Below are 26320 nucleotides of genomic sequence, written 5' to 3'. Positions count from 1 at the left end.
TATACCTCCTAATTGATGTGCAACTTAGTTTTGCAAAACACAACATTTTAAAAACTAGGAATACCAGAGGAAGTTCACAAATTCTTATTAAACACACACACTCATTCATCCAGCAAGATCTCCACTCAAACAAAAGGAATTCAAAGCATCATACTTTCATTCATCTTAACCAACTGGACAATAAAACTTTGACTTTGCATGTTTTTTCCCTTCTTCAAAACTGTAAAGTAAATTTAAACATTCCTGAAACTTCCTCTTTTCCGATACGGTTCTGAATTTTCCAAGTCTCTGGTTCCCCCTAGTGGCCATTCATCTCCCAACTTTTTCACTCATAAGACATATCTCCCCCTAACCAAATCCAACTTTAGTCAATTCTAATTGTACGGCATTGAATTGTCTCTAGAACATTCCCTCAGTGGTTTTAACTGAATTGTCTGTAACATTCCCTCAACCCGTTAAAGAACTTAACCGAATTAAACTATAATTCAATACAACCAATTTTAATTTTCAACATGCAAACTGAATTCCGAGGCACATTCCCTCAGGCCCTAGCTGAATTGTCCCCTCGAATTCCCTCAGTTAAATAGCCCTCAATCGTACTTATATCGTTTGAAATTAGTTTTTTAATCCACCAGACTGATCTTTGATTTCGTCGAGACAACCTTACCTGACCATATGCGAGTGATTAAACTTCATCAGACTACGAGACAGAGGAAAACCAACATGGTCATTTTCCAGCTACTCATGTCGTGGGCCCATTTCCTCTTACTCCGTCCGAGATCAATATAATTCTAACTTCGCAGATGACCGGTGGTCGCCTGTAGAAATCCCACCGCTGCCACCAAATGAAGAAATTGAGTTCTTTCTGTCCAGTTTGGTCTCAATCAAAAGCTGAGTTCGGATTTAGAAATTCCTTTAGTTTATTTCAAAAAGCTTGCAAGCTTACACTCCCTCTGATGAAAGCAGGAGACTCATGTCTCTTGAAACTCCCAGAGCGAGTGAGACAAAGGGAGGCAACACATGTGGTCTCATATACATTCATGCAGTATCAAGTTCCACATACACGAATACAAGATGCCGATAGGCCCTTTCCTTGACCTGGTCATATAATCTAACTGCCACTGATTCTGATAGGCTTATTACACATTCCTTTCCTTCCTCTGGGCCTCTGCCTCCCAGCATCCTTTGTGCAAAGAGCCAGGCCTGATAGCCACCCCTCCCCCTCTCGCCATGCTTTGCCCATCTCTTTGTTCACTCCCTGCAACCCAAATTAATGTCCACAATGCACTATTCTAACTGGTCATCCCAGTCTAATGCTCTTTTCTTTAGTTCAATTCCTCACTCCAGGAGGTGGAGTACTCTCTTTGGCAGAAGACATGTAGGGGACTAAGGACAACTGTGTGGCTGCTCTACTGCTGTAAAGTTTTCCTTATTATTTTTGAGTTTCTAATGAAATCTGTGAAAGTGCATCATTAAATCTGGCGATGAGGATACAATTATCATGACACTGCCTCGGGCCTGATACCTGTGATATCCTGGTTGAATCGAAGTCTGAAAAAAAGTACTCATCCGAATGCAGTCTTTGGGCAAGTAGACATATTTAAGATATTCAATTGGCACTTGGCAAATACAGTAACAGACAGCAAGGAAAATTCAGGTGAAAGACGGGCCGAACGGCCGAAGCGGAGGTGAATGCGCGACGTCAACGGCAGCGAAAACCGTCCAGGGGAAGCAAGTAACAACATCAACACCAGATCCATTCTCGTATTGCCCTCTCTGTACTGGACATAACTAATGTCATTGTTTCTCTGGCACCCAAATGTATATGTACTTCCCCAGTCCTCCCCCCCCCCCCACCCCACAAACAGGTGCCTACTCATTTGTTAAAAATATTGCTAACTGTCCAGAGTTGCCGTTGTTGAGCTAGTGCACAATATCCTACCATTTATTTTTAATTGTTTTTTTTTCTCTTCTCTTCTGTATATTTATATATTTTATTCTGTGTGCATAACTGTAAATATACTTTGTTTAAAAACCCAATAAAAGACATTTATTAAAAAAAAGATATCCAATTGGCTGGCATGTCCTGAGGGCAGGGTTTCCACCCCAGTGGAGGGTGAAAGTCCCACTCGGCCATTATTTGGTTGTTTAGCCTGCTCGCAGCACATTGTGGCTGTTTCAGGAAGGTGACTTCATTCACATATGTGCATCACGTTCAGTGATTGCACAGAGGATCCTGATACAATTTCTTGATAAAGGTACAGTGTCGATGGTGCTCACTCTCTTCATTGGCATTAGGTGCAGAGTGACCTCACACCCAGAAAAGAAATTGCACCACCCCCCTTTTTGTTCTCCCTTCACAATCTCACATACACTGTGGAGTCCTTGGATTGTCAGGTAAATGAGGGCCAACCAGTAAAATAGCTTAGTCTTCTCGCTGAGGATATCATGATCACTCCACATCTCAACCAAGAAGGCATATAGAATACTTGCCTTTATTAACTGGGGCATATAAGAGCAGGGACGTTATGATGGAGATGTGTAAAATGCTCGTTCGGCCACAGCTGGAGTACAGTGTGCAGTTCTGGTCACCACACTACTGGATGTGTTGCGCTACAAAGGGGGCAGAGGAGATTCACCAGGATGCTGCCTGGGTGGAGTGTTTCAGCTATCAAGAGAGATTGGATAGGCTGGGGTCGTTTTCCTTGGAGCTGAGAAGGCTGAGGGGGGATTGAGGTGCATAGAATTATGAAGGACATAGATAGGGTGGAAGGGAAGGAGCTCTTTCCCTTATGAGAGGGGCCAATAACCAGGAGACATAGATTTAAGGTAAGGGGCAGGAGATTTAGAGGGCATTTGAGCAAATTTTTTTTTTTAAATTCCAATTAAGGGGCAATTTAGCTTGGCTATTCCAAATACTCTGCACATCTTTGGGTTATGAGGTGAGACCCAAGCAGGAGAATGTGCAAACTCCACACGGACAGTGACTCGGGGTGGGATCAAACCCGGGTCCTCGGCGGCGTGAGGCAGCAAAATGTTTTTTCACCCAGAGGTTGGTGGGAATCTGGAACTCACTGCCTGAGAGGGTGGTAGATGCGGTTACCCGCCCAACATTTAAGAAGTATTTAAATAAGTACTTGAAACACCATTGCATACAAGGCTCTGGACCAAGTGCTGGAAAATGGGATTAGGATAGGTACTTGATGGCCGGCACGGATACGATGGGGCAACGGGCCTCTTTTGGGCTGTAAAACGCCATGACCCTATGTCCACCAATAGTTCAAAACAACCCCTACATTTTATTTACTATTTGGCTTGTACTTACCTTCATTATGAGAATATTTCATTTATCATGCTCATGTGAAGATCAAGAGGAGTGCCCATTTGGCACACTCCATTATTGCAAGACAATACACTATGTAAGGGCCCTTCCTGTTTGTTCCCTGTTTCTTCCCTTATCTTCCCTTTCTTTTATTTTGCCGTTGCATTCTTAATCCATGGATGATTAATGGACCTGTGACTTTAAGGCAAAGCAGCTTGTGAGTGGCCTGTGCTTTTAAATTCAATCAGAGGATGGCAACAGCAGGAGAGATCACTAATGACTCGATTTGATTGATTTGGCAGATGGCCAATGGATTGGCAAAAAGGCTCTGCCAGTTAGCAGGTGGTGATTGGCTCTGATCACACTGCTATGTTTTTCAATATGGTGGTGATTTTTCATTTCACTTTTGATTCTGCAGACTGGATGGAAGAATCTGACCTACTCACTCCAGAAATATCCACTTAATTCTCACCAAAAGGCCACTATGAGAATCTGATAACATACTCTCTGGAGAAAAGGTTGATGTGAAGCCAGAGGGCTTTCCTGTAAATATTGTGAGTAAGATATACTGGTGAGCTGCAAAGAAGATGATTGCAAACTATAAACCAGAGACTTTAAACCACACTCACACTGTGAAGAGAGTGCACTGAAGAACTCATCCTCTGATGTAAAGACGTTTACATTTTGACCATAATCCTTAGCAGTTTTGCTCCTTTTCACCCCTCTGTTTGTCTATCTTGTGTGCATGGGTAAAGGGTGGAGCTGGTAAGGGGTAGGTCAGGTGTTAAAGAACATTTAACCAACTGTATTCGCTGCCTATTTCATATTTGTTCTAGTTATAAATAAACAGTAATTGTGTTTAAACTTACAGACCTGGTGATTGGAATTGCTGGATAGCCAATGGAAAAAGATTTGGGGTATTTTTTAAAGAATTATTGGTTAATTCATTTGTGATGTGACTCCAGGGCAAGTGGGGCTGGCATTGACCGCTCACTTGCCCAGGGCAATAATACAACTAAACAACATTAACATTCTCTGTCAAACCATGCTTTCTCTAGAGCACGCAGGAATTATTTCAACTGGCTCCCTTGGCTGCACACAGCCTCACTGGACATGAACCTAGGTCAGGGATGGGGGAGTAACGCTGTACCCCCAGTGCTGGATGAGTCTACATGCTGATGTGAAGTGTCCAAAATTACTGCTCAGTCTTCACGCTGGAAGTAAGCTTTTGTGGCTAGTTTTGATGATAAAATGACCACGACGAAAAATTCAGACCTGGGCAGCACGGTGGCGCAGTGGTTAGCACTGCTGCCTCATGGGGCCAAGGACCCGGGGTCGATACCAGCCCCGGGTCACTGTCCATGTGGAATTTGCACATTCTCCCTGTGCAATTGTGGGTCTCACCCCCACAACCCAAAAAAGATGTGCAGGGTAGGTGGATTGGCCATTCTAAATTGCCCCTGAATTGGAAATAAAAATTGAGTACTCTAAATTTTAGAAAAATACTTTTTTTAAAAATTCAGACCTAAAGACTACCAAAAGAAAGTTGCAAGACAGCAGCTAGAAATTAATACCTGCTCTCTGGATCTAGTGACTAAGCAAGTTCTCCAGGAATAGTTCACAGTCTTTACAACATTTGCCTCGTATCTATGTGGAAACCCACCTGGATTTTTCGGCATGTTACTGAAGAAGCACTTTGCAGGATGCAACTGGGAATGAGAAGGAAGTTCTAAAAAGCCCCCGGTCGATTTGTTCATCAACAGACTTTCTCCAGTGTATGCTTCACCATTAATTGAGGGTAGGGTCTCTTCCGATAGCCAAGATTTACCAGTGGAGGACAAATCAATGCTGCTTTCTCCTGAAACAACACACAGCATTCTGGCTTACACTCATTTTTCTTGGTCTAAGTTCAAACGTTCCATTTTCTTTGAACATAATTTATTCCAGCAGGAGCAACAAAAAGCAAAATGCAGAAAGAGGAAGAAATCGAACTGCTAAATAGAAAATGCTTGACAAACGCAGCAAGTCCATCGGTACCTGAAGGAGAAACGACAGCCATGGTTCCGCAGAGAGATGGTTGGCTGAAGCATTAACCTCGCTTTTCTTCCTTCAGATACTGAGGTGGAAATTCATTCTTGTCCAAATTTGGGATCTGAAATAGGCGGTACGCTGGGAGCACATGCCCGATACCAGAGGCCTGAATCTCACCCAAAACTGGGCTTCAGGCCTCACTGGGATATTGTTGGTGAGTTGGAGACGCAATTGAGCATCCACTGGCAGCTCAGCGTTTTCACAAGTACAAACTGAGGCTGCGCCCTCTCCAGCAGGAGCATTCAAGTCGGGCCCAGAAGAGCTGGAGGATGATCAGCAGAGCACAGATCAGGAAAGAAGGTGTTAACAGGGGAGGGAAGTCAATCAGTACAGGGGGCCAGCGTCAAAAAGACATTATTTACTATTTCAAAAAAATAAAATGACTACAGCGTTCTCACCTGCTCAGTTGAAATGATTGAAGCAACATACCTTGATTGATACTGAAATTGGAGTCAAAGTCACTTCCCCCATCAACCCAAGAGGATTCTGCAAGTGGACAGTCAGGCCCACTGAAAAGACTGCTGTTCAACCAGGAACTGGAGGAATCTATTGAAAAAAGGCTTGCAAAGGATCTACGAATCCTCCTCTTCCGTCGGAAAATTCTGCAGTTAAAAAAAAATGTTCCTTTAGGAAATAGCCCGAGGTAGAATATTATGCTGCATGTTGAGTGTAATGAATTATAATTCCCCCCCATCCATCGGTTCCTGGGCCATTGCGTATGGATTAAAACAGCTTCTGTAATAATGTCTGTGCTCATCTTCCACAGTTTAATGCTTTGTCATGAGATTGGTCATAAGACATATTAACTCCATACTCCCAGAATGCCTTGATCCACTGTAATTCGCATACCACCACAACCGGTCCACAGCAGACACTATCTGCCTGGCCTTACGCTCATCCATGGAGCATCTCGATGACAAGGACCCCTTTGTCAGACTCTTATTCATTGACTACAGATCTGCTTTCAACACCATAATCGTAGCTGAGCTCATAACAAAACTCCAAAACCTAGGACTTGGCTTCTCCCTCTGCAACTGATTCCTCGACTTCCTGACCCATAGACCACAATCTGAAAGGATAAACAACACCTCCTCCGTACCGGGGCCCTGAAAGGCTGCGTACTTAGCCCCCTACTATACTCCCTAGGCACACACGACGGTGTGGCAAAATCCAATTCCAACTCCACCTACAAGTTTGCCGATGACACGACCGTAGTGGGTCAGATCTCGAACAACGATGGGAGCCAGAGTACAGGAGGGATTTAGAGAACCTAGTGGAATGGTGCAACAACAACAATCTCTCCCTCAATGTCAGCAAAACTAAGGAACTGGTCATTGACTTCAGGAAGCGAAATGTCGTACACACCCCGGTCTGCAACAATAGTGCTGAAATGGGGGGGGGACACGGCCTGGGAGGGGGGACGACGTCCTGGGAGGGGGGAGAGAGAGGGGGGACTGCCTGGGAGGGTGGATGAGCAAGAGATAACATGAAGGGTTGGGGAAACTGGCACGTACGGGTGAGGGCCAGTGTACAAAGCTGTGTAAATATATCATTTTGCCATGTATATATCTTGCTCTGCGCGATTTCTCGGTTTTTTTTTTGTTACGGGGGGGGGGGGGGAGGGTTTATTGTTTGTAAGGGAGAAAAATTGTGTTAAAACACTTTAATAAATATATATATTTTTTTTTAAATAGTGCTGAAATGGAAATGATTTGACAATTTCAAATTCCTAGGTATGCACATCACTAACAATCTGTCCTGATCCACCCACATCGACGCTATGACCAAGAAAGCTCAACAGCGCCTATACTTCCTCAGGAAACTAAGGGAGTTCAGCATGCGCACATTAACGCTTACCAACATTTACAGATGTACCATAGAAAGCATCCTATGTGGCTGCATCACAGCCTGGTATGGCAACTGCTTGGCCCAAGACCGTAAGAAACCAGAGAGAGTCGTGAACACAGCCTAGTCCATCATGCGAACCGCCTCCCTTCCACTGACTCTGTCTACACTTTCCGCTGCCTTGGGAAAACGGGCAGCATAATCACAGACCTCGTTCACCCGGGTTATTCTCTCTTTCAACCTCTTTCATCGGGCAGGGGATACAAAAGTCTGAGAACACCAACTTCTTTCTCGCTGTTACCAGACTCCTGAATGATCCTATTATGGACTGAACTTCTCCAATGGTAGTTTGTGCAATTTGAAGAAGGAATTAGATATAGCTTTTGGGGCTAAAGGGATCAACGGATATGCGGGGGAAGTCGGAAAAGTATCTTGAACTTTAAAAAAAAAGAAAATTTTAAATACCCAATTCTTTTTTTCCAATTCAGGGGCAATTTAGCGTGGCCAATCCACCTACTCTGCAGATCCTTTGGGTTGTGGGGGTGTGACCCACGGAGATATGGGGAGAATGTGCAAACTCCACACGGACAGTGACCCCAGGCCGGGATGGAACCCGGGTCCTCAGCGCAGTGAGGCAGCAGTGTTAATCACTGCACCACCGAGCCGCCCAAGGGTATTGAACTTGATGATCAGGCATAATGAATGACGGAGCAGGATCGACGGGTCGAATGGCCTCCTCCTGCTTCTATTTTCTACGCTTATGTTTCTATATTTATCTTTTTGATAATTACAATGCTGTCAAGGATCCATTTGTGTTGTATGCTCTTTTAAAATTCACTAGTTGTCAAGATAAGGAGCAACTTCAACTTCACATCCAAGACTTGCCATCGGTAAACCTTTCTCTGCCAGTCAATACTGCTTCTTCTCTTCTACGAGTTTGGACTACAGTATAGCCTCTACCTGCTGTTGCAAATGCTCATTTATCTCCTCCTCATTTCACTCCTCTATTCTGCCCTCCAACTCTGTGAACTCTAGTGTAATCACTTCTAAATAGTATACAGTTTCTTTACGTGTTCCTCTGCAGTCACGCATGTTAACGTCTAGCAATTGGCACCTTACATGTCTCTAGAATTCATTCTTCAATACTTCGGTTTCCTTCTGGCAACAGTTTTTCTGTGCCATAGATGGATTTAATTGCACTTGAACTGCCTCCACCTGTTTTGACTTTGGGCTTTTCAAATACTATTTCTCAAGCTTAGAATAAAGTATTGCTATCACAGGCCCATTCATGTTTCCTACGAATTGTAAAGGGACCTCATTTGCGACGTCATCTGGAGATAGCATGCCCAGGATGAACAATAACGCCTTTGTGTGCCTAAGAAACTCACTGGAAATTAGTATGAGATGGCTCATGCTCTTCTGGTTTCACTGGCTGCTGGACAAATTACTCTGACAGACTGTTGGGACAATTTCTAAGACTCTGGTTTAGGGCCAAAATCAACATAGGGGGAGTGGAGCTCATTTTACAGAGGCGTACTGCTGAATTTAAATTAAAAAAAAAAAAAAAATTTAGAGTACCCAATTCATTTTTTTCCAATTAAGGAGCAATTTAGTGTGGCCATTTCACCTACCCTGAACATCTTTGGGTTGTGGGGGCGAAACCCACGCAAACACAGGGAGAATGTGCAAACTCCTCACGGACAGTGACCCAGAGCCAGGACCGAACCTGGGACCTCGGTGCCGTGAGACAGCAGGGCTAACCCACTGCGCCAGCGTGCTGCCCCTGTACTGCTGAATTGAAGGTGTGCAGAGCATTCCACACTGCGAAAAGTGAAATTGAGATCCTAATCCCTTTCCTGGTTCCCCCAAAGTACTGCAGCTCTCTGTTAGACGGGGCCCATCTATCTCCTCTACCTCCCCTCTCTGTCCTTGCTCCTCAGGACCTACAAGCAGATTATGCTGCCTGCTTTCCTTGGCATCAGAGCCTCCTGATCTAATTTGACTCTGACTGACAGGCTGCTTTGACACCCGTTGCGTAACCACTGTTCACTGGTTTAATGTAGTCAAGGCCCGAGATCTCATTTTGATCAGGTCTCAGATCAATGTCACAGCCGGGGGGAGTGTTCCAATTTACGAAGAAGCAAACATAAAATAAAACTACTGAGAAGCAAAACAAACATCAGATTTAATTGATTTTAATATAGGAATGTTAACATTGAAGCTAATTGGGCAGCACAGTGGCGCAGTGGATAGCACTGCTGCCTCGTGGCACCGAGGTCCCAGGTTCGATCCCGGCTCTGGGTTACTGTCCGTGTGGAGTTGGCACGTTCTCCCCGTGTTTGCGTGGGGTTTGCCCCCACAACCCAAAGATGTGCAGGGTAGGTGGATTGGCCACGCTAAATTGCCCCTTAATTGGAAAAAATGAATTGGGTACTCTAAATTTATTTAAAAAAAACATTGAAGCTGACTCTTCCGGGTGCGGCTATGCAGAGCTAGGTCGCATATTCGGCAGCTCCTGCTTGGAACGGACTTTTGGGCTCTTTTACAGGGCCCCCACGGCATTTGTTTGACATTTCCCGGTGTGGGAAGAAGGCGGCAATATTCCCCCGACAGTGTCCCCCAGGAAGGGTATGTCTCTTGGTTGCCAGACACACGCAGAAACAGTGAAAGATTTGGCTGCAACTACAGGATAAACAGGGCCTCTTCCAGCATGCAGGCGGGGGAAGGGCAAGCTTAAAGCTGCAAGCTGACCTGAGGGCCTGTATCAAAGGTGAATTCTAGCAGCAGAGGGAACAACTGTGAAAAGACCTCATCAAGGCCACTGAAGGGACTTCCGGTTGCGGTGATGCCTAGCTAGCCGCACGCTTCGGCGGCTCCAGCTCCGACGGACCTTCGGGCTCTTTTAAGAGCATCAACGGGGAATTTTTCGACGACGCAACCCGGTGTGGGGCGTGTGAGAAGGGAGTCCCCCCCAAACGAAGGAGGAAAAAACCGGCGGCGGCGGCTGCAGCGCGAGGAATCGTCGACCAAAGGGTCAGAAAGAGAGAAGTACAAGATGGCGGCGGAGAAAGCGCAGGCGACATGGGGGCCTGAGCATGAAATTGTGAGACGGTGCGTGGAGCTGCTGAAGAGGGAGGTGCTGACCCCGTTGCTACAGGCAATTGAGGGGCTCAAGGAGACATTAAAGACCCAGGAGACAGAGCTCCGTGTGGTGGAGCAGAAGGTGACAGATATTGAGGACGAGATCCTGGGCCTGGCGGTTAAGACACAGACGCACGAGGCACTTCATAAAAAGTGTACTGAAAGGATCGAAGCCCTAGAAAATGGAGCGCGAAGGAAGAACCTTCGGATACTGGGTCTCCCTGAGGGTGTGGAAGGAGTGGACTGTGGAGCGTACGCAAGTACGATGCTGAGCTCACTGATGGGTGCTGAGGCCCCTACGGGCCCCTTGGAGGTGGAGTGGGCAAATCGGATTCCGGCGAGAAGACCAAAAGCGGGAGAACCACCCAGGGCGATAATCGTGCGATTTTACCGCCTTAAGGATAGAGAAGAGGTCCTGAGATGGGCTAAAAAGGTGCGGAGTAGCAGATGGGAGAATGCAGTGGTACGGGTATACCAGGATTGGAGTGCGGAGGTGGCGAGAAGGAGGGCGAGCTTCAACCGAGCCAAAGAGGTGTTGCATAAAAGGAAGGTGAAGTTCGGGATGCTGCAGCCGGCAAGACTATGGGTCACGTATCAGGAGAGACACCATTATTTCGAGACGGCGGAGGAAGCATGGACCTTCATCAAAGAAGAGAAATTGGATCGGAACTGAGGGACTGATGCTGCAGGAAATGTTATTGTTAATGTTACGGTGGAAGTTAATTGAGAAGTAAACAGGGAAGGGGGGAGACATTGGGGAAATGTGGGCGCCGGTGAGGGGGGAAAGACGGGACATAGTTGGAGAATGGGGAAGGGGAGGGGGAGGGGAAAGGGAGCTGCGCCATAAGAGGCGGGTCAGGTAAAGGGATGTTCCCGCACCAGAAAGAATAAGGCGGGAAGACAGGCGCAAGGCGGATGGGAGTTCCCCACATGGGGAGGTCGAGGAGTGAGCAGGAGTAGCCGGGGTCAGTTGAAGTCAGCTGACTTACGGAAGTAATATGGGGGGAGCAATCAAGCTAGAAAGAGATCTCGCGGGGAGGGGAGGAGGGAGGGAGAAGGGGGGGGGGGACAACTGGGTTGCTGCTGCGGAAATCCAAAAGGAAATGGCTAAAGAGTGGGTGGGCGGGGATGGTGTGCGACGCTGGGGGAGCGAGCGGGAGCGCGGAGGCGGGATATGGGACTGGCCTAGAGAAGGTAATGGCTAGTCGACACGGGAGGGGGGCAGGTAGCCCCCCAGTGAGGCTGATCACGTGGAACGTGAGAGGCCTGAACGGACCGATAAAAAGGGCCCGAGTGCTCGCGCATTTGAAAGGACTAAGGGCAGACGTGGTTATGCTCCAAGAGACGCACCTAAAGGTGGCGGACCAAGTTAGGCTAAGGAAAGGATGGGTGGGACAGGTGTTCCACTCAGGACTGGACGCAAAGAATAGAGGGGTGGCCATTTTGGTGGGGAAACAGGTCGCATTTGAAGCAAAGAACATCGTAGCAGATAGCGGAGGTAGATATGTAATGGTGAGTGGCAGGCTGGAGGGAATGGAGGTCGTGTTGGTTAACGTGTATGCCCCAAACTGGGACGATGCGGGATTTATGAGACGGATGCTGGGGCGTATACCGGACCTGGAGGTAGGAAACTTGATTTTAGGAGGGGACTTTAATACGGTGCTGGACCCGGGGCTAGATAGATCCAGCTCAAGGACCGGAAGAAGGCCGGCAGCGGCCAAGGTACTTAAGGGGTTTATGGACCAAATGGGGGGAGTGGATCCATGGCGATTTCTTAGACCTAGGGCTAGGGAGTATTCCTTCTTCTCCCATGTCCATAAAGTGTACTCCCGGATAGATTTTTTTGTTTTGGGAAGGTCGTTGATCTCTAGGGTGGAAGAAGCTGAGTACTCAGCCATAGCGGTTTCGGACCATGCCCCACATTGGGTGGACCTGGAATTAGGAGAGGAAAGGGAGCAGAGAACACTCTGGCGATTAGATGTGGGACTGATGGCGGATGAGGGAGTGTGTGCAAGAGTGCGGGGGTGTATTGAGAGATACCTGGAGGTCAATGACGACGGCGAGGTCCCTGTGGGAGTGGTATGGGAAGCACTAAAAGCGGTGGTCAGAGGAGAGCTGATCTCCATTGGGGCCCACAAAAGGAAAACAGAGGCCAAGGAAAGGGAAAGATTACTGGGGGAGATTTTAAGGGTGGATAGGGAATTTGCAGAGACCCCGGAGGAGGAATTGTACAGGGAGAGGAGACGACTCCAGACGGAATTTGACCTTCTGACCACCAGAAAGGCGGAGGTACTGTGGAGGAAGGCACAGGGGAGGAGGTATGAATATGGGGAAAAGGCGAGTCGCCTGTTGGCTCATCAATTGCGAAAGAGGGCAGCAGCGAGGGAAATAGGAGGAATTAGAGACGAAAGGGGAGACACGGTGCGAAGGGCAGGAAAGATAAATGAGGTGTTCAAGACCTTCTATGAGGAACTGTATAGGTCTCAACCCCCAGAGGGAGAGGAGGGGATGCGGCAGTTCCTGGACCAATTGAGGTTCCCGAAAGTGGAGGAGCGGGGGGTGGTAGGCCTGGGGGCACCGATTGGGGTGGACGAGGTTATTAAGGGACTGGGAAGCATGCAAGCAGGGAAGGCCTCAGGACCAGACGGGTTCCCGGTGGAGTATTACAGAAAATATGTGGACTTGTTGGCCCCGTTGATGGTGAGGACGTTCAATGAGGCCAGGAAAGGGGGGACTCTACCCCCGACGATGTCGGAGGCGACGATATCGTTAATTTTGAAGAGGGATAAAGATCCGTTGCAGTGCGGGTCCTATAGACCCATTTCATTGTTGAACGTGGACGCCAAATTGTTGGCAAAGGTACTGGCATCGAGGATAGAGGACTGTGTCCCGGGGGTGGTGCACGAAGATCAGACAGGGTTCGTAAAAGGGAGACAACTGAATGTTAACGTGCGACGACTATTAGGGGTGATAATGATGCCCCCAGTGGAGGGGGAGGCAGAGATAGTGGCGGCAATGGATGCAGAGAAGGCATTTGATAGGGTGGAGTGGGAGTATTTATGGGAAGTGTTAAGGAGGTTTGGGTTTGGGAACGGGTTTATTAGCTGGGTTAGACTTCTTTATGGGGCTCCAACGGCAAGCGTAGTTACAGGTCGACATAGATCGGAGTATTTCCGACTATATAGGGGAACAAGACAGGGATGCCCGCTGTCTCCATTGTTGTTCGCGTTGGCAATTGAACCTCTGGCCATGGCGTTGAGAGACTCCAGGAAATGGAGAGGGGTGATTAGAGGGGGAGAAGAACACCGAGTCTCGTTATATGCGGATGACCTATTGTTATACGTGTCGGACCCAGCGGGGGGAATGATAGAGGTTATGCGAATTTTGAGGGGGTTCGGGGATTTCTCGGGGTATAGGCTAAACATGGGAAAGAGTGAATTATTTGTGATACATCCAGGGGACCAGAGTAGAGAGATAGAAGGCTTGCCTCTAAGGAAAGTGGAAAGAAACTTCCGATACCTGGGGATTCAGATCGCTAGGAGCTGGGGAACCTTGCACAGACTTAATCTGACACGGTTGGTAGAACAAATGGAGGAGGACTTCAAGAGGTGGGACATGCAGCCTCTATCGCTGGCGGGCAGGGTGCAAGCAATTAAGATGATGGTCCTCCCGAGGTTCTTATTTGTATTTCAATGTCTCCCTATACTAATCACTAAGACCTTTTTTAATAAAATAGACAGGAGCATCACGAGCTTCGTGTGGGCAGGGAAAGTTCCGAGAGTAAGGAGGGGGTTCCTTCAGCGTAGTAGGGACAGAGGAGGATTGGCACTACCGAACTTGGGCGATTACTATTGGGCCGCCAATGTGGCCATGATACGTAAATGGATGATGGAGGGTGAGGGAGCGGCGTGGGAAAGACTGGAGAGAAAGTCCTGTAAAGGGACGAGTTTAGAGGCGCTGGTGACGGCGCCGCTACCGATCTCACCTAAAAAGTTTACCACGAACCCGGTGGTGGCGGCAACATTGAATATCTGGGGACAGTGGAGGCGACAGAGAGGGGTGCGGGGAGCCCTGGTGGGGTCCCCAATCAGGAACAACCATAGGTTCGCCCCAGGAAGAATGGATGGAGGATTTCAGAGCTGGTTCCAGTTGGGAATTAGGAGGGTGGGAGATTTATTTATAGATGGGACTTTTGCGAGCTTGGGAGCATTGGAGGAAAAGTATAAGTTGCCCCGGGGAAATTTCTTGAGATATATGCAGGTGAGGGCATTTACTAGACAACAGGTGAGGGAATTTCCATTGCTCCCGACACAGGGGATACAGGACAGGGTGCTTTCAGGGGTGTGGGTCGGAGAGGGCAAGGTGTCAGAGATTTACCGAGAGATGAGGGAAGAGGGGGAGGAGTCGGTGGGCGAACTAAAAGGAAAGTGGGAAGAAGAACTAGGGGAGGAGATAGAGGAGGGTATGTGGGCTGATGCCCTAAGCAGGGTAAATTCCTCTTCCTCATGCGCCAGGCTTAGCCTGATTCAATTTAAGGTGCTACATAGAGCACACATAACGGGAGCAAGATTGAGCAGGTTCTTTGGAGTGGAGGACAAATGTGGGAGGTGTGGCGGGAGCCCGGCAAACCACGCACATATGTTTTGGGCATGCCCGGCACTGGAAGGGTATTGGAAGGGAGTGACGGGAGTGATTTCGCGGGTGGTGAAGGCCCGGGTCAAACCAGGCTGGGGGTTAGCTCTATTTGGAGTTGCGGAAGAGCCGGGAGTGCAGGAGGCGAAAGAGGCCGACGTTGTGGCCTTTGCGTCCCTAGTAGCCCGGCGCAGGATCCTACTCATGTGGAAGGAGGCGAAACCCCCCGGACTGGAGGCCTGGGTAAATGATATGGCGGGGTTCATTAAACTGGAGCAGATAAAGTTTGCCCTGAGAGGATCGGCTCAAGGGTTCACCAGGCGGTGGCAGCCATTTCTCGACTACCTAGGGGAACGTTAGAGGGAAGACAGATGACCAGCAGCAGCAACCCAGGGGGAGGGGGGGGGGGGGGGAGGGGGGGTTTAGTTTAGGTCAAAGATAAAGGGGTTTTGTTACTTGTGTATTGTTTAAAATTTATGTATTGTTATTGTTGCGTTTGCTTTGTAAGAGGGGAAAAATTGTTGTTTGGGAAAAAATTTTCAATAAAACATTTATAAAAAAAAAAAAACATTGAAGCTAATTATATGAATGTGCGCTATCATGGGGATCTTCACCAGGCAGATGAAAATCATGGGAAGTGTTCTCACAGATTCCAGATAACTACAGCCAGTGTCAAGGCTTTCCACATGCAGCATATGTCTGTAAAATCAACACCACAAAGTCCAAGAAAATAATGCAAGACCAATCACCAAGCGAATGCCTCTTATCAAAATATACAAATCCATTTCTCTTTTAAAGTTGACAACTGGCATATAAACTGCCTCACCGGAATGTATACGGGAAAAGGGTTGTGCAATTGATCTTTAACCTCATTTGAGGGTTGTGAATTTTGTACCAGAATCATCCAGTCCTATCCTTATTGTCCGAGTTCAACAGTTTGCTTATTTGGTCATTATCTATATATATCATTATTATGAAGACCTGCAGCTTGTCTCATCTCTGTGCAACACTAGGCCCAATTATTAATGGACAAAATAGTCCAACTGTAAATATGAAAATGTGAATCGATCGCTTTTATATTTATACACCCATGCAGTTCTATACTTTTGGCATGCAGTGGTTTCATAATTAACCACCTCCAGCTTGGCAACCAAGTCACTGTATAAACCTGCTGTACTCTTCCACAATGCCATGCAACAATTTAAGGGCACATCTTCAAACAGCTTCCTACTATATGAAATAAACCGTCATATTGTATAAATGGGTCTGGAGGCCATTCTCAGTGGTACTGAAAGTGAACCAAATGATGGGGTTCACAATGCGGTGATCTTGGGATCTGAATTGTATGGCTCGGTCTACTGAAGTTGGATATCATCTCTGGAGCCATGTTGTAAGTTTTGCAATCGCAAACAATTGCATACAATTGACCACAGTAATCATAGAAGGAGACACCCACCGTACGAGGTTTTCCTTGTAACTGATGTTTATTTTGGATGGCGTGAGGGTGAGATTGCCTTCCTCGTCCATGAAACTTTCTTCGCTTAGGTCATAATAGCCATTCATTAGCAGGCGAGGACTCCGACGACACCTGCAGGGGGACCCACTCAGTGGATTTCGGTGCCAAGGTGAACAGGAGTTCTCATTGGTCATCAATGAAAATCTTGAACTGACAAAGGACATCAAATAAGAGAAATGACCAAAATATTATTTACTGAAGTTAGCACACAGAGCAAATCAATTACTTTACAATATGGAGGTCGGGCAGAGTGGATCTTCACAGTAGCTCTCCTGTTCAGAATAGGCCACTGTGGTTCATTTTGGATGCTCTAATGAAAAGTCCACACAGACACAACTGACAGAATGGTTTATTTCTGGGGTATGAACTTCTCCACTGTTAATTTCCTTTGAGGGGGGGGGCCATGGTGGCACAATGGTTAGCACTGCTGCCTCACGGCGCCAAGTACCCCGGTTCGAACCCGGCCCCGAGTCACTGTCTATGGAGTTTTGCACATTGTCCCCGTGTCTGCATGGGTCTCACCCCCACAACCCAAAGACGTGCAGTGTAGGTGGATTGGCCACGCTAAATTGTCCCTTAATTGGAAAAATAAATAAATAAAAATAAATTTAAACATTTCCTGGGGCTGCTCCCAACCTCACGACACAAATTTGGTGGAAGATCAGACAACCTCAAGGAAACACCAACTCCCCTAGTCTCCTGTTCCAACATGATCTCAAAACTGATCTGATAAACTTCTGGGCTTTCAAAACAGAGCCTTAGGATCTAGTTTCCACTTACCAACTTCTCTTCTCTTCTGGTAATGTTTTCCAACTATGGTCCAGTTCTGTACAATTATCTTGTCTTGACAATTATTTTTTTAAATCAGCTATCCTCACATCTCACATTTCAAATCATCCCTCAAAGCATTTTTTTCCACCTCCCCATTCAAACATGGAAATTATTGTGTCAATAAGGGAAATATTTAATGTGTGTGACAGGGGTCCCACTCACCAGTTGGAGAACCAGTGGGAACCCCACATTGCTACCCCCGGGAGGTCCGATGCAATTATCAGGCAAGTAGGTATTTCCTTGGACAACATTTTGTCTCTCGTGCAATCAAGCCCCCAATGGGGCGGAATCCTGCCCCCGAAAGCTGTTCCCCAGTTGCTCTCCAGTATTCTCAGTGACACCAGGAGTGGTGGCCACCATCGGTAGAACATTCAGGTCTACCTTATGGATCACCACTCGATTCCCAGACAGAGGTGAGTGTGGGCAGAATGGGGGTCGTCAGCGAGATGTGGGGGTGGTGGTATTGTTGGAAACAAGGACAGCAGAGTGAATTTCAGCAACCTCCTCTTCCTGGTGCTGGGTCCCTCGATCAAACACAGAGTGCCTGAGAACGAGGGACTGTCCCTACTAGATGCAGGCAAACCGAAGAGGGTTTGGTGTATATCTGTCTCTCCACATGGTGAGTCCCCCAACCACCACTGGCTGAATGTCATTGACGGTGGGATGAGGCCCTTAAGTCATTCACTTAATTAGTGTCCAGATGGGAGGGTGGCCCTTACAACCCTGAGGTTGATCAGAGGGAGGAGGGTAGGCGACATGGCCTCACTCTGCTCTCTCCCACCCGACCAAGTGATGGGACTAGCTTCCAGGGGCATTAAATTCTTCCCTAAGTGTTTGATCATCTCAATTATACCAATTTTCATAAAGCAGTGAAACATTAATGAGATGACCCGATAATGTGGTATTTTGTCTATAGGCGCACTTCACTGAATAAGCAGATGGAACAATTCCCCTTTCACAAAAGGAAGGCCCATAACTTCTGGGTTCCCCAGCCTCGCATTTAGGGGGTACCCCAATGATGAGCTGGGAAATCCCTCCAGGAAGTTCCCACGTAAGGGTTTTGCCCAGAAATCTAACTTCCTCTGGATAATTGCCCTGGGCGAAGGTATAAATCGCTAAGTTCGGATGGTTCTGCCACTTTTACCCTGATAATAACTCTGAGTTAGAGGGAAAAATTCACTTCTAACTCCAGAGTAACAATTTTAAAAACCCACACCCAGCCTCTCATGGGATACACACAGTCACACGGCTACTTCCGTAAAAAGGGGGAATGACCTAGCTCTCTGTGCCCCAGTTACTTTGCGACGGTGCTGCCGGGGGCATGCTTCCCTGCTCTTGTCTCACGCAGCCTCAGTGAGGGAGGTTGGGTGAGACAGGACCTTCGGAATTCCAGCAAAGGTAAGTCTAGTGAGAGTGGCAATCCCACAGAGATTTCCACTCTGCAGAGGTTATTGGCCATCTTACCTTTCTTTTTCAATGACTTACGGTCCCATTTATATGAGACAAGATTGTGATAAAGTGGCAGAAGGCTCCTTTTTTAAAAAACAAAACAAAGTTAACCAAGCACCTATTCCATAGTATGGAATGACCGACATCTGCTCCTATGTCATCTGGTCGTATGGTCTTATTAACCTATGTCTTCTGTGTCAGACCTGCTGCATATTTCCAGCATTTTCTGTTTATATAAGACCATAAGACATAGGAGCAGAATTAAGCCATTTGGCCCTTCGTGTCTGCTCCGCCATTCAATCATGGCTGATATGTTTCTCATCCCCATTCTCCTGCCTTCTCCTGTAACCGCTGATCCCCATATTAATCAAGAACCTATCCATCTCTTTCTTAAAGACACTCAGTGATTTGGCCTCCACAGCCTTCTGCGGCAAAGAGTTCCACAGATTCACCACCTTCTGGCTGAAGAAATTCCTCCTCATCTCATTTTTAAAGGATCGTCCCTTCAGTGTGAGGCTGTGCCCTCGGATTCTAGTCTCTCCTACCAGTGGAAACATCTTCTCCACATCCACTCTGTCTCGGCAGCTCAGTATTCTATAAGTTGCAATGAGATCCCCTCCACATCCTTCTAAAGTTCATCGAGTGCAGTCCCAGAGACCCCAACTGCTCCTCATATGACAAGTCCATCATTCCCGGGATCATTCTTGTGAATCTCCTCTGGACCCTTTCCAAGGCCTGCACTTCCTTCCTTTGATACGGGACACAAAATTGCTCATAATATTCGAAATAGGGTCTGACCAGATCCTTCTACAGCCTTAGCAGTACATCCATGCTCTTGTACTCTAGCCCTCTCGACATGAATGCTAACATTGCATTTGCCTTCTTAACTGCCGACTGAACCTGCACGTTAACCTTAAGAGATTCCTTAACCAGGACTTCAAAGTTCCTTAGTGCTTCAGACTTCGGAAGCCTTTCCCATTTAGAAAATAGTCGGATTTACCAACCAACCCACCGTGTGGTTTTCGGCGGAGGAGGCGGCCCACCAGCGGGATTTACCGACCCCGCATTGCCAATGAGATTTCCCGGTGACTGCACCCCTCATCACTACCAAAGTGCAGAACCTCACACTTTTGTACATTGTATCCCGTCTGCCACTTCCTTGCCCACTCTCCTAGCCTGAACAGGTCCTTCTGCAGCCTCCCCACTTCCTCAACACAATCTGTCCCTCTACATATCTTTGTATCATTGGCAAACCTAGCAACAATGCCCTCAGTTCCTTCTTCCAGATAGATCATTAATGTATATCGTGAATAGTTGTGGTGCCAACACTGACCCCTGCAGAACACCACTAATCACCGGCTGCCATCCCAAAAAAGACCCCTTTATCCCCAATCTCTGCCTTCTGCCAGTCAGCTAATCCTCTATCCATGCCAGTAGCTTGCCCCTAACACCATGTGCTCTTAAGTATTTAGCAGCCTCCTATACAGTACCTTGTCAAAGGCCTTCTGGAAATCCAAATAGCTCACGTCCACTGGTTCTCCTTTGTCTAACTTCCTCATTACCTCCTCAAAAAATTCGAACAGATTTTTCAGACATGACCTCCCCTTGATGAAGCCGTATTGACTCAGTCCTATTTTACCATGCATTTACAAGTACTCCGTAATCTCATCCTTAATAATGGACTCTAAAATCTTACCAACAACCAAAGTCAGGCTAACCAGCCTACAGTTTCCGTCTTCTGCCTCCCTCCCTTCTTGAACAGGGGTGTTACATTAGCAATTTTCCAGTCCTCTGGGACCCTCCCTGACTCCAGAGATTCTTCAAAAATCACCACCAATGCCTCCACAATCTCCTCAGCTATCTCCTTCAGAACCCTCGGGTGTAGTCCGTCCTATCTGGGTGATTCATCCACTTTTTCAGCTTCCCCAGCACCTTCTCCTTAGTGATGGCCACTACACGCACCTCTGCCCCATGACTCTTTTGAAGTTTTGGTATACCACTGGTGTCTTCCACTGTGAAGACTGATGCAAAGTGCCTATTCAGTTCCTCTGCCATTTCTTTGTTCCCCATTATTAATTCTCCAGCCTAATTTTCCAACGGTCCAATGTCCATTCTTGCCTCTCTCTTATCTTTTATATATTGAAAAAAATTCTGATAATCTTCTTTTATATTACTAGCTAGCTTACACTCATATTTCATCTTATTCCCCCTTACTGCTTTTTGTAGTTGCCCTCTGCTTGCTTTTGAAGGTTTCCCAATCCTCTGGCTTTCCACTAATCCTCACCACCTTGCAGACTTTTTATTTTGCTTTTAAGCTGTCCCTCGTCAGCCATGGATGCCTTGTCCTCCCCTTCAGCATGGTTCCTCTTCCTTTGGATGAATTTCTGTTGTGCCTCCCGAAAATCCACCAAAAACTCTTGCCATTGCTGTTCCACTGTCTTCCCTGCTAGGCTCCTTTTCCAATCAACTCTGGCCAGCTCCTCCCTCATGTCTTTGTAGTTACCCTTATTTAATTGTAATACCGTTACATCTGATTCCAGCTTCTCCCTCTTAAACTGCAGGGTAAATTCTATCATATTGTGGTCACTGTTCCCCAAGAGTTCCTTCTCCTTAAGTTCCTTAATCAAGTCTGCATCATTACACGTCACCAAATCCAGAAATGCCTGTGCCTTAGTGGGCTCCACCGCAAGCTGTTCCAAAAAAATGTCTCGCAGACATTCAACAAATTCCTTTTCTTGGGATCCGCTGCCAACCTGATTTTCCCAATCTACCTGCGTATTGAAGTCCCCCATGATTATTGTAATATTGCCTTTCTTATATGTCTTTTCTATCTCCTGATTATTTTCTGCCCCACATCCTGATTACTGCTCAGGGGCCTGTACATAACTCCCATCAGAGTCTTTTTTCCTTTGCAATTCCTCAACTCTACCCAAACAGATTCTATGCCTTCTGACCCGAAATCGCTTCTTGCGATCAATTTACTTTCAATTCTTACTAACAAGGCAACCCGGCCCCCTCTGCCCTTCTGTCTGTCCTTTCGATAGGACATATATCCCTCGATATTTTATCCCAGTTCTGATCCCCTTGCAGCTACGTCTCTGAGATGCCCACAATATCGTACCCGGCAATTCAATGTGCACTACCAGCTCATTTACTATGTTTCATACATCGCGCTCATTTAGGTACAACACCCTCAGTCCTGCGTTGACTGGTCCCCTTCTCATAACTGTCCCCTTATCTGCTGTACCTGAAGTTAGATTCCTGCCATTTTCCATTCTGTAAACTTTACTAATCTCTCCTGTGTCCTCAGGCCCTTTAACTTGTTTATTAACCTGCACTCCCACCTTAGCCTTTAACTTTAATTTTCTAATTTTCCATACAACTGAACCCCCCCCACTATTTAGTTTAAAACCCTATCTGCAGCCCTAGTTATGCGATTCACCAGTAAATACACCAGCTGTTCTACATACAAGGAACCGTCTCATGTTAGTGTCAAATTACCGAACTAAGCAAACTCCACAAATATTAGTATCAGTAAGAGAAGAACGTGCAGGTTTATGGGAAGAAGGCACTAAGTGAATTACTCATTCACAGGTCCAGTGCAGACACAATGGGCTGAATAGCCTCCTTCTGCGCCCTGTGATTCTGCAATAGCAATTACATAATACAACAAGTTCTCTTCCGAATTGAACACAACATAGCCAATGTTTTAAAGCAAGGAAACTATAACATGCATCACAGTGCATCAAATTACCTCTGGAGAGTCTCTTTAGGGGATACCTCTTCCTGATCATCTTCTGGAAATATCTGTGCAACTGCCACAAACAACAAATAGTTCAAGATTGTTGTAAGACATGGTGAGAAACAATATTATCAACAACTTGAAAGAACACTAACTGCACGGTCTGTGCAGGGGGATGTTTCAAAATAGGTACCATTAGATAGACAAAACACTGGGTTTTAACCAAGTGAAGAAAAATGTATCGTGGACCTCGTGTGAAGAAGCACTTCAAAAATTAAAACTGACCTAGGTCTGTTGATTTAATGAGGCCTGCTTTCCAGTAGAAATCTCTCTTTAAACAAGGTTATCATTTTGGGGCACCTACTATTGGAATGAAACCAGTTCTAACAGTGACAATATCAGCTGATTCAATGCAATCCAACTGGTTCAATTCAACCATGTCCATATATAACATGGCCACAGTTTCCCCAGGCACTAATACCTGGTCACCCTCCCTGAGTCTAGGCTCTGGATTTGCCTCACTCACTCCTCCACAACCAAAGCCAGCTCATTAAATGTGAAAAATTGCGGGAGGGAATCACAGGCCTTAGGCTGGCTTGCGGGCACGGCCACTAACGATGGAGTGAAGACAAATGGGGAAACTTCAGAGGTCCAAGTTAGAGGAATACAGAGTTCTGATTGGATTGCAGGGCAGAAGGGAGACCTAGAAATGGGGAGAGGTGAATGAAGCCATGAAGGGATTTGAATGCAAGGATAAGAACGATCAATTTGAGGCATTGCAAGTCAGCAAGCAAAGAGGCAATGGGACAACAGAACTTGGTACAATTAAGATTGCAGGCAGTAGAATTTTTGATGAGTTGAAGTTATGGACGGTAGAAGATGGGGGGCGGGCTTGCAAGTCGAGCTTTAAACCAGTTAAGTTAGGGTAACAAAGGCATGGGTGAGGATTTCAGCATCAAATGGTCTGATACAAAGAATTGAGACAGGAAATATTAGACAGATAACCTTTACTATAAAAGATAAAAGATACAGAAAAAGTCCATGATTTTTCCATAAGTAGAATGCTGAACAAAATATATATTGATGCAATCAATGTCTTTTTACCAGGTAATGGGGTTGACAAATATGGTGATGCAGGATACATTTTTGATTGTTGTCCAGTCTTCAACAGCCAAGTACTGAATGAAAAGCAGATGAAGATCAATTAAAAATTAAAATATACACAAATTATTCAGGGATGGTCTTAATAATTCACATTAAATATCATTGGTGGGATTCTCCATTCCTGAGACTAAGTCTTTTTAAAAATAAATTTAGAGTGCCCAAGATGGCACTGACGGCATTCCGCTGATGGGTCGGCTGAGGCCAGAAGGCACCCGGGGGGCACCCATTCGACCTGTGGCCCTAAGTTCACAGTGGGCAGTCAGCGGTGTGCGCAGCTACATGGTGCTCTGTGCCCTTCCACCCCGAGCCCACAGCCCAGCTCCTGGCCACCCCAGCTACTCGCCCCAGCCCTGGAAGAAGTCCCCCGGCCAGCGGCACAACTATCAGCAAACTATGGCGATGTTGGACACTTTCTGTACCACCTCTCTCCCTCAGCAGCCATGGTGACTGTTTCACGACTATTAAAAGCACAAGTGAACCTCGCCGTTGGGAAGTCACCCCACTGGAGGTGAAGCATCGTGGAAGCCCTGGAGAACACCGGGTCAGGCCCGCTAAAGATCTGCCAATGGCGTTTACTGTACCTGCTGCTTGTCGAGGCGCCGGGTTATTGCAATTTGGCGTGAAAGCGACGCTCGCCACGATTATGGCATCAAAACCGAGTCTCCACCCAATCACATTTCCCGATTCTTTTTTTTAAATTTAGAGTACTGTTAGAACCTGCCTACTTACCTTTGGCTGGGGACTAATGACAATCCCACAATCCTGTGGGAGTATGAGCTTCCCCAATCAGGGGGGTGCGGAGAAACCATTAGTAAACTCCAAGTATAAATAAAGCTGGCCAGTTTGGAACCAGCAGGAAGGAGTGTGCAGCAAGGGAAGTTGCTGCTGCTGTATATATTATGTTATAGTAAATAAATGTTATTACTTTGTATCCTTAAAACTCGTGCTGGATTCTTCATGGCGCTCACAAAACTGGCGACGAGGGTTAAAGTGAACAGCTGTCTACACTGCTGAAGCCACCTCCCTGGATTTTTGTTGGATAAAGGTTGGAAGTTGTTTTCTATTATACCATGGCTCTGTACGGACGTTTGGATGTTTTTGAGGCTGCGCTGGAAAGCTGGAACCAGTACGCACAATGGATGTGTTACTATTTCTGAGCAAACAACATCACCGAAAACGAGCGCCAGGTGGTCATGTTGCTCACCGCCTGCGGCCCGCATACGTTTGGGGTGATTAGGAGCCTTACGTACCCAGCTGCGCCGGACACCAAAACGTTTGATGAACTTGTGAATATAGTGGGGCAACATTTTAACCCAACCCCGTCCACGATAGCCCAGCGTTACCGGTTTAATACCGCTGGAGGACCCCTGGAGAATCCCTTGATGATTTTCTATCCAGGCTACGCAGGATTGCGGAGCACTGTGACTATGGTGAGACCTTGTCAGAAATGTTACGCGACCGTTTGGTTTGCGGTATTAACAATGCGGCCACCCAGAGAAAGTTGTTAGCTGAGCTAACATTGACTTTTCAACAGGCCATTCAAATAGTATTGTCCCGAGAGAGCGCAGAACGAGGAGTGCAGGAGCTACAGGGAATGGAAGTGCATGCCTTGGGGCGCAACCCCTTCCGTCCGAAAACGTCCCCCCGCACTCCTGCGGTACCTTGGGCGAGGCGACGTCCGGACCGACGCCAGTGGCCGTCGGACATTCCTCCTCGAAGGGAGCCTTCTCCAGAACCAATGGATGAGGAGCCATGTCCGTTTCAGACTTGTAGGCGCCAACCCCGTCGCGGAGGCCGTTCCTGGGGGCGCCAGAGGCGTCGTCGTTCCGACCGAAGCTGGGACCAGCTCAGGGGCCGTACCTTCCATGTGGATGAACCTGCGGCGACTACTCCTGAGGACGTGGAGACGGAGGACGACTGCCTGCAGCTGCATTGTGTGGCAGCTCCCCGTGTGGCCCCCATTAATGTGACAGTACAGGTCAATGGTTACCCGCTTGAGATGGAGTTGGACACTGGCGCAGCGGTCTCCTTGATCGCCCAGAGGACATTCGACCGCATCAAGCAGGGTATACAGACCCTTACATTAACCGACTCACAGGCCAGGTGGGCCACCTACACGGGGGAACCACTGGACATTGCAGGGATTACAATGACCCCTGTTGTTTATGGACGTCAGGAGGGGCATTTCCCACTTATCGTGGTGCGCGGCCATGGGCCAGCTTGTTGGGTCGGGACTGGTTGCGCCATTTGCGGTTGCAATGGCAGCACATCCTCCAAACAGTTTCCGAAGGGTTGACTGAGGTGCTAGGATGATACCCAGATGTATTCCAGCCTGGTTTGGGGAAAATAACCTGAAGCCCGTAGCCCGTATCCAAGTCGAACCAGGAGCCACGCCGTGCTATTTCCAGGCGCGTCCGGTGCCTTACGCCTTGCTCGAGAAAGTAGAAGGGGAGCTCACTCGTTTGGAGAGTTTGGGTATTATCAGGCCCGTCCGTTTTGCTGACTGGGCAGCACCAATTGTACCTGTAATGAAGCCAGATGCCACAGTTCGCTTGTGTGGCGACTATAAACTTACAGTGAATACGGC

General features: G+C 47.2%; 1 protein-coding gene across 2 annotated transcripts in view; it reads right to left on the bottom strand.

The window, feature by feature from the left end:
* Positions 1-26320, bottom strand: part of tmem71 (transmembrane protein 71) — a 114111-nt gene that overhangs the window by 54190 nt on the left and 33601 nt on the right. For both annotated transcript variants that reach the window (XM_072468111.1, XM_072468110.1), the window contains 5 exons: positions 23674-23747; positions 22582-22642; positions 16488-16697; positions 5843-6015; positions 4986-5180 (listed from right to left, as the gene is read on the bottom strand). In XM_072468111.1, the coding sequence (XP_072324212.1) occupies positions 4986-5180; positions 5843-6015; positions 16488-16697; positions 22582-22642; positions 23674-23713 (679 nt within the window). In that variant the 5' untranslated portion in view covers positions 23714-23747. The remainder of the gene's footprint in view (positions 1-4985; positions 5181-5842; positions 6016-16487; positions 16698-22581; positions 22643-23673; positions 23748-26320) is intronic.

Source organism: Scyliorhinus torazame, chromosome 11, assembly GCF_047496885.1.
Source record: "Scyliorhinus torazame isolate Kashiwa2021f chromosome 11, sScyTor2.1, whole genome shotgun sequence".
In the NCBI taxonomy this organism is placed as follows: Eukaryota; Metazoa; Chordata; class Chondrichthyes; order Carcharhiniformes; family Scyliorhinidae; genus Scyliorhinus; species Scyliorhinus torazame.
This window is presented reverse-complemented; position numbering and strand designations above follow the sequence as displayed.